Below are 10,950 nucleotides of genomic sequence, written 5' to 3'. Positions count from 1 at the left end.
GTGTGTGTGTGTGTGTGTGTGTGTGTGTGTGTTGTTGTGTAAACTTTTCTTCACTGTGGAATCTTCAAAGGAGTTTGTATTGTATTATTTTCATTAGCTTTTTATGGTTACTTGCAGTCTATTTGATGTTTTCTCTGTGACTTACTCTGAGAACTTCTTTCAAATCTTCCTGTCAATGCATTTTTTCTTCATCACACAGTGGCACAATTGTAAGTTCGCACATACAAAGAGATCTATTTCTACTTGGACTGTAAAGTGTAAATTTGACATAAAGTGAAGTCGAGCTCTCACACGTCTGCTCCACTTACACAAATCAACTGTTCTTTGTATATGGAAGTCAATGATTGTTCATTGTGAGGAAAACCATTCTATAGTGCTTACTTGACTTCTCACTTCAATAGTAAGTGACTCTTGAATGAAGCAGTAGCACTGATGCACAAAGTATGTATTCAGGATATGCTGCTCACAGGCCTAATGTCTTAGACTCGATGCGTATTACGAAGTGCCCCCAGATTTATAGGCACACAGAGACCCCACCAGTTGGGGACTGAGCCCTCTGGGATGGGAGGCAAAGATTGTGCTCATCCCTACCATACTATCATAGCATCTAAACACAAGTCGGCCATAAATTTGAGGAATTTATTCACTATCAACATAGTGGTGTTGTGTGTCTTTTTTTCTGCGGGCGTTTGATGAAAGGTTTTAAAAATATAGCTTGTACTATATTGATGTGCAGTGAAATATTAGCTTGTGCGATGGATTGTTGTATTTCTTTTGGCTGGACAGTTGAATAGAAGAGTTGCACCCAGTTTATTTGTATCATCTTGCAAATTTTAACCACAAATCTTTTTGTTTGCCACCTTCCTTTTCATGTGACTTCACAGGGCATCTGTCCCTCCCCTGTGTCCACGACAACTTAAATGAAGACCTGCGATGTCCTGACACTGGTGTCCACCTCTCTGGACAGGTAAGACCTCACGCCACTTCTGTGCCCATCTATCAATAAGGATCCAAGGTTATTTGACATCTGAAACGAAAATCAATTTGCTTCCTGTACAGTGACACGAAAATCATACCAAACCCTTTGCTCGAGCTCAGAAATGTGTACAAGTGTCAATAGGTAATATATCAAGCAATTATGATTACGTTACAATGAAATTCAATTTAAAATGTTATTACTGTAAGACTACCCTTTCAAAAAAGTAGCTTGTAGCGGTGTTTTGTTTTTTTAGCAAATCTTTTAAATGAAGAAATCTTTCTGCAGTTTCTCTCTCTTTTTTTTTAAAGTGCCAATTTTAATACCAAAAATAAAAAAAAAATCATTTAATAAACTGGCTTAGTGGTTGATTCAGTGACTCGCACATAAATAAATAAATGACAAACAAATGTTTTAAATGAACGAGTTGTTCTTAAGTTCCTCCCTTTTTAAAAAATGTACAAATATTAATACAAAAAAACAACAACATAATGAATTGGTTTAGTGAACGATTCAGTGACTTGCTCGTAACTAAATTACAAACAAATCTTGTGAATGAATCATTGTAAAGTTCCTCTCTTTTTTGAAAAAGTGCCCATTTTAATACCAAAAATAAATAAATAAGTAGATAAATAAATCTTTTAACTAAATAAGTTGTTCTAAAGGTTCTCTCTTTTTAAAAATGTTCCAATTTTAATACCAAAAATGAATGAATGAATGAACGAACGAACGAACGAACGAATGAATTGGTTTAGTGAATGATTCAGTGACTTGCACAAAACTAAATAACAAATAAATCAAAAATAAGAAAGAAAGAATTGGTTTAGTGAATGATTCAGTGACTTGCTCATAACTAAATAAAACAAATATTTTAAGTAAACAAATTGTTCTAAAGTTTCTCCCTTTTTTAAAAATACACCGATTTTTTTAATACCAAAAATATAAATAAATAAAAACATGTAATGAATATGTTTATTGAATGATTTAATAATTTGCTCATGACGTACACAACAGACATGACGTGCTGTAAACTTGCAGAAAGAGTCAATGAATCAAGGAACAAATCTGAATAAATCAAGAGTTACTAAGTTGAATCAAAATCCCCACTACTTGTACACTGTTACTATCAAAAAAATTTTTTTTTTTTAAATAAAATATTTTATATAAAATATATCATCAGATTACAGTATGTAAAACAAACAGTATTTTATAGTTCATAAGTAGCATTTTAGTTATTCTTCAACATTGTTGGCAACCTGTTATTGATCTGAAGTGTCTTAAAATCATTTATAATATAGTAACTGAGAATCATCTTCACTTAAAAACATGGTACACTGAGAGGAAGCAGAGTGATGATCAAAGACATCAGCCCTCTGGTGGCCAACAAAAAAATCATGTCCCTCTCTGTTGTGTCAGACTGGTAGTTTCGTTATTACACTTTAAACTTCTGATTGCATTTCATAAAATGACTTCCCTCTCATTATATCATACTTCAGCTTCACATATTTTGTTTGTTTGGGTGGTCTCTGTCTGATCTGAGAGATAATGTGTTCTGATCATTGCTTTTCCCTTTTTGCTAACTGTAAACAGAAATCTAATACTAGAATATACATAATTTTATTCACACTTGAGGCTTCACATGGAAATTTCCAGATTCCCCGTGGTGTGAATCAATTTGAAGTGTACACAGTGCATGAGGCACGGTCAAGGTCACAGGCCTGGGCGCGCACACACCGGTTTCTGCTTGAGAAGTGAGGAGAGGAGGGCTGGGCTTACTGAGAATTGGCAGTTTGGTGTGAACCGGCATTGTGTCATAGTGTGACACATCCCATGATGCAAGAGTCATAATCACTCTCAGCTGTGAGACGGCAGTCTGTTCACACTCTTACCCGGTCAGATCCTCTCTGGCACTGAGATCTCCACATCTGACTCTCAAAATCTCTTTGGTGTTTCAGCTCTTTAGGTTTTTGGAAATGCTTTGTGTTTTGTTTGTTTGTTTGTTGATTGTTTTCTTTCCAATCAGGTTTGCCAAACTGTCCACCTTAGATAATGTTGCATAGTTGGGGTGCTAAAAAAGTGTTTTGTGTGTTTTATTTTATTTTATTTTTCAAACAGTTTTACTCCTTAACTAATGTGGTTTCGCATTACTCAAAAATTAGATAAATTATTATAGTTTTTATTTATTATTGATTTTGGTTTTGTTTGTTTTGCCTTTATTTTATTTTTTTAATTTATTTTTTTAAACACTTCACCCTTTAGCTAATATCGCTGTCAGAATGCTCAACGAGAGAAATTGTTTTATTAATTTCTTTTCATTTCTTTCTTTCTTTCTTTCTTTCTCTCTCTCTCTCTCTCCTCTCTCTCTCGCTCTCTCTCTCTCTCTGTCTGTCTGTCTGTCTTTCTTTCTTTCTCTTTCTCTCTCTCTCTCTCTGTCTGTCTGTCTTTCTTTCTGTCTGTCTGTCTGTCTGTCTGTCTGTCTGTCTGTCTGTCTGTCTGTCTGTCTGTCTGTCTGTCTGTCTGTCTGTCTGTCTGTCTGTCTGTCTGTCTGTCTGTCTGTCTGTCTGTCTGTCTGTCTGTCTGTCTGTCTGTCTGTCTGTCTGTCTGTCTGTCTGTCTGTCTGTCTGTCTGTCTGTCTGTCTGTCTGTCTGTCTGTCTGTCTGTCTGTCTGTCTGTCTGTCTGTCTGTCTGTCTGTCTGTCTGTCTGTCTGTCTGTCTGTCTGTCTGTCTGTCTGTCTGTCTGTCTGTCTGTCTGTCTGTCTGTCTGTCTGTCTGTCTGTCTGTGTCTTTCCTTCCTTCCTTCCAAACAAAAAGCAAACAAACCAACCGTTTTTTTCAGACACTTTGTGGTTTTGGGATGCTGAGAAATTATTTTGTTTTGTTTTATGTTTTATTTTACTTTGTTTGTATTTTCTCAATTTTAATTTTATTTATTTGTTTAGTTTATTGTTCGTCAAGCATGTTTCACCCCTTTGCTAATGTTGCTGTGTCGGGATGCTCAAAACTTTATTTTATTTTATTTTATTTACCCCCCCCCCAACCTCTCTTTTTTGCATTTTTATTTATTTATTTACTTTTTCCCCCAAACAGTTTTTTTTTTCAGACAGTTCGTTTCACACTTCAGTTGTTGGTGTTTTGGGATGAGCAATTATTTTATTTTATTTATTTTTTTATTTTACATGTATTTGCTTTTTGTTTTATGACAATATTTATTACTTTCACTAAAAAAAATATTATTTATTACTTTTTGAATCATCAAAAAATCAACCCCTGAACATGGACTGCAGCCCTTCTAGAACCTTTATGAACTTCCGCCTGTGTGTCAATCACTAAGTGAGTGGCAGGGCTTCCTGTTTTGGCCATGTGAGGTTACACATCCTGGCAGGGGAGCTGCTGTCAGCCACAGGACCTCGTGCTGGTCGTGTCTCCCACACACACACACACACACACACACATTTGTTCAGCCCCACAGGGATCTCCTGACTTGCGGGCTCTCGACACACCAGCAGAGGTGCTGCACTGATTCCTGTTTTACTTCACACCTGCACGATGCTGTCAGGACTTCTTTCCCAGCCACACGAGGGGTCAATCACGCTTCAGTCAAAGCTAATTAAACATTTTTTGTGCCAAAATAAAAAAAAAAAAGAATCCCTGATAGAGAGGAGAAACTGCAGAATGACAAAAATGAAGCGTTTGTCAGTAAACACCTGAATAACTGCTAGTCTCGAAAATATTTTTACATTAAAATGTTGTCGTTGTTTGTTGTTTCTCCTTCACATATATTGCATTTTGGGGCTCTTACGTTTCATCTGGCTACATGTTTTATCTTTTTGCATGTGGCATTTAAATCAGATGCCATACCTTAGATTTTGAAACCTTATATTTGGAAGTTTTCCCAATTTTATTCATAGCAGAGTGGAGACTGGACAGGATAAGCTGTGGGAATGGGATTAGAAGCCATAGTTGTTGTTTTTTTAATCGAATCGTTTTAATATCTGAAGTGAATATCTAGATTAAGTGACTAGATGCTCTCCAGCTTGTAAAGACCTTCTTTAAAGACAACAGGAAAAGGTTCTTTGCACAAAATGTGCTCATTTACTGAAAATTTGCAAGCTACGACAGTGTGCATGACATTGTCTATCATTTGGACGTTTATTTCAAATAAAGCATCCTGAAAACAGTCAGTCTTAAATGTCCTGGAAATCCTGAGATGTGAAAAACAAGTCAAGTGATCAGCAGTGTGATCATAGTCTAGTATATGACTGATTGACTTCACAGCTCTGCTCTTAATCCAAATGCTGTGGAGCATAACTGACCAATTAGCCCGTTTTAAACGGCACTTGACTGGATCAGTGAGGCCTAGCTCCTCAAAGACTTGCTAAAGAGTTTCTTTCCTCTAAAGATCCGATTACTGCTGTTGCTGATGAGTGATAGTAGTTAACATGGACCGGCACTGCCTCTTTTTCTTTTTTTTGGTACATTTTTCAACCCTATTTTCCTTAGGAAACCCTATTTTAAATTTTTTAATTGTTTAAATATACATATAGATCCATTTTATATATTCATGGATTTTTATTTTTTTCTGTGTTTTTATTCATTTTTAATATACATTTATATGTATTTTTATATGTGTATGTGTATATTCATTTTTTATTTATTTTATCTACACACACACACACACACACACATATATATATATATATATATATATATATATATATATATAATGGCTCTGTATTTATATTTGTAAATTAATGTTTATGGATCTGTTGTTTTTTTGATCAGTTACTTTTTTATTCAATTTTAATTTACATTTACATGTATTTTTATGTGTATGTGCATATTTTTTTTATAAATATTTGAATATATATATAGAAATATTAGAAATTTTATAACTATATAAGAAAAAAGCTACATAATACAATATAAAATCTACGCACCTAACAAAATGACTAAAATGTAAATTGAAATTAAAATGAAAACAATGTATAAAAATAAAAGCTAATTCAAAAATAGTGTGAGTGTGTGTGCCTATATATATATGAAGAGTTCATTTGCAAAAACAGATAAGTCCATTTTTATTATTTTCATAAATTGTCTCCTGTGACTAACTCCGCAGGAAGAAAGAAGCCAGACCGCAAACATCGGCTGCTTTAGATCACGAAGGCCCATTGAGAGAGGCTACTGTACAGAAATGGTTTGTTGTGGAGACTGTTCTCCTTTTACAACCACATCTGCTGTCTTGTAAAGCAACAGTTCACCCAACAATGGTGATCCATGTTTATTTTTTCCCTAAAAAGGCATGTGTTTTTGTAAATGGAAGAGATAAAGTGAAAAATGGAAACGGCCATCCTGGTGTCATCAGTACGGAGACGTGATGTTCATTAATCGTCAATCTGGGGATCTAAAGTCTGCTCATCTGCACCTCTTTACCCTGTGTGGTTGGGCGTGTGATGGACATTTCCCCTTGTGATGTGGGTGGATTGGAAAGTGACACCTACTTCCACCCCCATTGGAGAGGAAGTTCCTATCAGAACACAACAGGAAAAGAAAAAAGGAAAACAAGCTGACATCTTTTCACTGATGAAGTCACTTCCTACACGCCCTGTCGTGACCCTAGTCCAACCACCCACCTACTACCCAGACAGAGTTTGAGTTATGTGGAACGTTTTAGCTGGTAAATCTTTTAGATCGGAGACAGTTCATCATGTTTTTCTGCATGTATGATCTTTGTTGACTTTTGAAGCATATAGTACCTTCATAACATGCAACCTTATAACCCAAAGGTCTTGTGTTCAGAAAGTTGCTGCCCTCCTTTGTTTTCATTGTGTCCTTGCAACATGGTACTTGACCCCAGGTCACTCAAGGATGACCGTTCATGTTGTAATGCCACTGTAAGCCGCTAGAGTGAAAACATCTTAATTAAATTACTTTTCAAAGATAGTCTACGCACCTAACAAAATGACTAAAATGTAAATTGAAATTAAAATGAAAACAATGTATAAAAATAAAAGCTAATTCAAAAATAGTGTGAGTGTGTGTGCCTATATATATATGAAGAGTTCATTTGCAAAAACAGATAAGTCCATTTTTATTATTTTCATAAATTGTTTTTTTTTTTTTATTGTGCATTCCAAGTAATATCAATCAAACTGCAGTTGGATTGTTTTGATTAGGTATTAATAACTCAAACAAATACAGGTAACTTACAAAATTAAAGTTCATTGAGAGTATGTTTTTTATATATATATTAAAAGTTTGTTTTATAGCAAAAGCAGATAACTCTGTATGATCTTTGTTGACTTTTGAAGCATATAGTACCTTCATAACATGCAACCTTATAACCCAAAGGTCTTGTGTTCAGAAAGTTGCTGCCCTCCTTTGTTTTCATTGTGTCCTTGCAACATGGTACTTGACCCCAGGTCACTCAAGGATGACCGTTCATGTTGTAATGCCACTGTAAGCCGCTAGAGTGAAAACATCTTAATTAAATTACTTTTCAAAGATAGTTTTTAAAATGTTTTTAAAATGTGTTTTAAAAAGAATGTAAATAAATAGGCAATTGATTGTAATTATATAAAATAATATGTAATATTGATACATTAAAGCATAATTAGACTATTAATTATAAGTATACATGTGTGATACATCATAATATTGATATTGTGATGTTTAAAAAAATAAATATAGAATAATATTTTTACAAATAGTTTTTTAATTGTTCAATCATTTTAAATAATGAAATTGTTTTATACTATATTATTTTTGTTAATATTGTATATTATAGTATATTATAATACTTTTTAAATTTTATGTTAAATAATTTAATCAGTATATAATGTATACATTGCGTAATTATTTATTTGTTTTTCTACAGCTATACATAATATTTTGAATATATATATATATATATATATATATATCATCATTATTATTATTATTATTAAAAAAATCACATATATTTAACTTTTCACACATTTTAGCACAGGAAAAGTGCTTTGAACATGTTGAACCTTCAATCCCACTGACAATAGACCAAAATAAAGAGGCATTTAGCTGAAAAACAATGCCAAATATTTCAAACCTCAGAGTGCAGATGGACTCACCTCTCCCACACTCTTTGAACGGCCAGCCGTAAAGACCATTGTTTCACCTGAAACAATTCTTACTGAATCATCGCCGTGTTGTCTTTTTATTCTGGCTGTCCGTCGGGGCCTGAGCATTAATATGCCATCACCACAGCTCACATCCTCGTTAGACACAGCAAGCGATGAGGTTTCCTGTGGCTATAATACTTTTTAAATTTTATGTTAAATAATTTAATCAGTATATAATGTATACATTACGTAATTATTTATTTGTTTTTCTACAGCTATACATAATATTTTGAATATATAATAAAATATATTTAATATTATGTCCCTTTTGATATAAATAAAATGTATATGGTATATAATGTATACATTATCTAATATATATTAAATTATTATATAATTTTATAATTACATATAATATTCATTAAGAAATATTAATTACTAATTTACTTTTTTTTATTTTTTTTATTTTTTAGTACTAATATAGTTTTTTCTTTTTTAATGTAAACCTCAATCCTTGGCTGTAATAATACCAAATTTATATTCAATATCAGGTTACCATAAAACAAAAATAAAACTATAAATCATAAAGCAATACCAGCGTTTTATAAATTTATGTCACCATTTAATGTTTTTTCTGTTTACAATTTATTTACTGCAATTTGTACTTTTATGTAATGTACAATATATGATATATGTATAATATATGTACTTTTAATATAAATAAATGTATACAGTATATAATATATACATTATCTAATTATATATTAAATTATATAATTTTATCATTAATGTATAATATTTATTAAGAAATATTAATTGTTAATTTATTAATTATTTTAATACTATTATTAAATAATACTATTTCATTACTATTGTATATTTTTTTATTTTTTAATATAAACCTCAATCCTTGGCTGTAATAATAAATAATACATTTATATTCAATATCAGGGTACCATAAAACATAAAATCATAAAGCAATACCAGTTTGCAATTTGTACCCTATTTTTTTTACATCAACATGAATTAATTATCAATTTCCACACTGTTTATCTTGACTTTTAGAGTTCCAAGTAAAATCTCAGAATGTTTCATAATTTTTCCTGGAATTTCGGATGCAAAGGTATTTTAATCCTGGCTCTGCCAGTCACCCAAATGGAGATCACTCAAGGTCACAGCAGTTGCTAAAAAATAATGAAACATTCAGCATTTGCAGTTTCACTTAAATCTTGGCAAGCGCTGTGTAAACAGCTCAGATGTTTCTTAATTATCACTTTTGTCTGTTTGTGAAATGGATCTGTTAGCGCTGTGTGAAGTTCTTGCCAACAAACAGCTGGGACAAAGAGAGGGAAAAAAAGATGCTTCCATTCATGTTGAGAGTATTTTCCTGTTTACATTGAAATGCAGGTCAGTAGTTTGAGATAACGGGATCAGGCTCTCATTTAGACCTGAAACATTTAACATCCCTCTCAGAAGTCCAACAGACGTCTGGCTCAATAGATGCAGATTAGACTAATGCTTAATTAAACAGCTGGCGGTCCCATAGAGCGCTGCTGCTGTTAGCGGTGGGCTTGTGGTGGGCTCTGGGTCTAGTCATTAGAGCCGTGTGCCAGACCCTAGATGAGTGCTACCGCTGCTCTCTCCTGGCTCATTGAAGATGCTCCCCCACCACATGCATTCATTATTCATGAACGCCAAATTTTAGTCTGACATGTATATCAAAGACGGCGTTTGGTTTCTGATCTCCCCATGTGTGTCCAGCACTGGCCAAAAGAAATTCTTAAAAATGTCTTCATAAAAATTTCAAATAGTATGATCTAATTTACTTTTATTGTCACTCGCTTGAGAAATAGCTTTAACTTTAGATGTTACTTAAAAAAACTTGTTTGTAGCATCTAGTCAAAGTGACATTTAAATAAACTGAAGCATTTACACCAAATTAAATGTAAATGTGCATATTTAAATGGATATTTCTGCTCCCAAACCTAGAGCTCTCGCATAGCATAGTCAGCTCCCTTTTAAGGAAGTATGTTAATGTAACCTAAAGAGTTACTTAAAGGGATAATTCACCCCAAAATTAAGATTACCCCATGATTTACTCACCCTCAAGCCATCCTAGGTGTGACTTTCTTGATTCAGACGAATGCAATCAGAGTTATATAAAAAAAAATATCCTGGTTTTCCAAGCTTTATAATGGCAGTAAATAGTGGTTGAGATTTTGAAGCCCAAAAAAGTGCATCCATCCATCGTAAAAAGTGCTCCACACAGCTTCGGGGGGTTAATAAAGGCCTTCTGAAGTGAATCGATGCATTTGTGTAAGATTATAAAGATAAGTTTATAATCCATAATTACTAGTTCCGCTAACTGTCCATGAGAGCGTGGCGTTCCAGCGGATGACGTAGGATGTAGGCGTAGTGTAAGCTCCGGTGAGAATATGTTAGTCTCGCGAGAACCAAGTTTTGTTTACATCAAAAGAAAACCAGTCTCCTCTTGGCTTATATCTAAATCCTCCAATATTTTTCTCTTCAAATCCTCATTTTGTACTTCTAAATCGTGACCGTTGTTGTGTTTTATCTTCTGTGCTTCTGTGTTCGTCACTTCTCACCGGAGCTTACGCTACGCCTACGTCATCCGCTGGAATGCCACTCTCTTGTGAACATGAGTATGACAGTTAGCGGAAGCTAGAGATTACGGTTTTAAATATGGATATTTTTCTTACACAAATGCATTCATTCACTTCAGAAGGCCTTTTTCACCCCCGGAACCTTGTGGAGCACTATTTATGATGAATGGACGCAGTTTTTTGGGCTTTAAAATCTCGTCCCCCATTCACTGCCATTATAAAGCTTAGAAGAGCCAGGATATTTTTAATATAACTC

The 10,950-nt window shown here is 33.7% G+C and overlaps 1 protein-coding gene across 1 annotated transcript in view; it reads left to right on the top strand.

Annotated features, from left to right (window-relative positions):
• Positions 1 to 10,950, top strand: part of LOC107679833 (adhesion G-protein coupled receptor D2-like) — a 98,340-nt gene that overhangs the window by 68,274 nt on the left and 19,116 nt on the right. The window contains exon 8 of the mRNA XM_016475522.1: positions 885 to 967. Coding sequence (XP_016331008.1) covers positions 885 to 967 — 83 coding nt within the window. The remainder of the gene's footprint in view (positions 1 to 884; positions 968 to 10,950) is intronic.

The sequence above is a fragment of the Sinocyclocheilus anshuiensis genome, unplaced genomic scaffold (assembly GCF_001515605.1).
Source record: "Sinocyclocheilus anshuiensis isolate Anshui unplaced genomic scaffold, SAMN03320099.WGS_v1.1 scaffold756, whole genome shotgun sequence".
In the NCBI taxonomy this organism is placed as follows: Eukaryota; Metazoa; Chordata; class Actinopteri; order Cypriniformes; family Cyprinidae; genus Sinocyclocheilus; species Sinocyclocheilus anshuiensis.
Note: the sequence above shows the minus strand (reverse complement) of the source record. Positions and strands in the feature narration are given on the sequence as shown.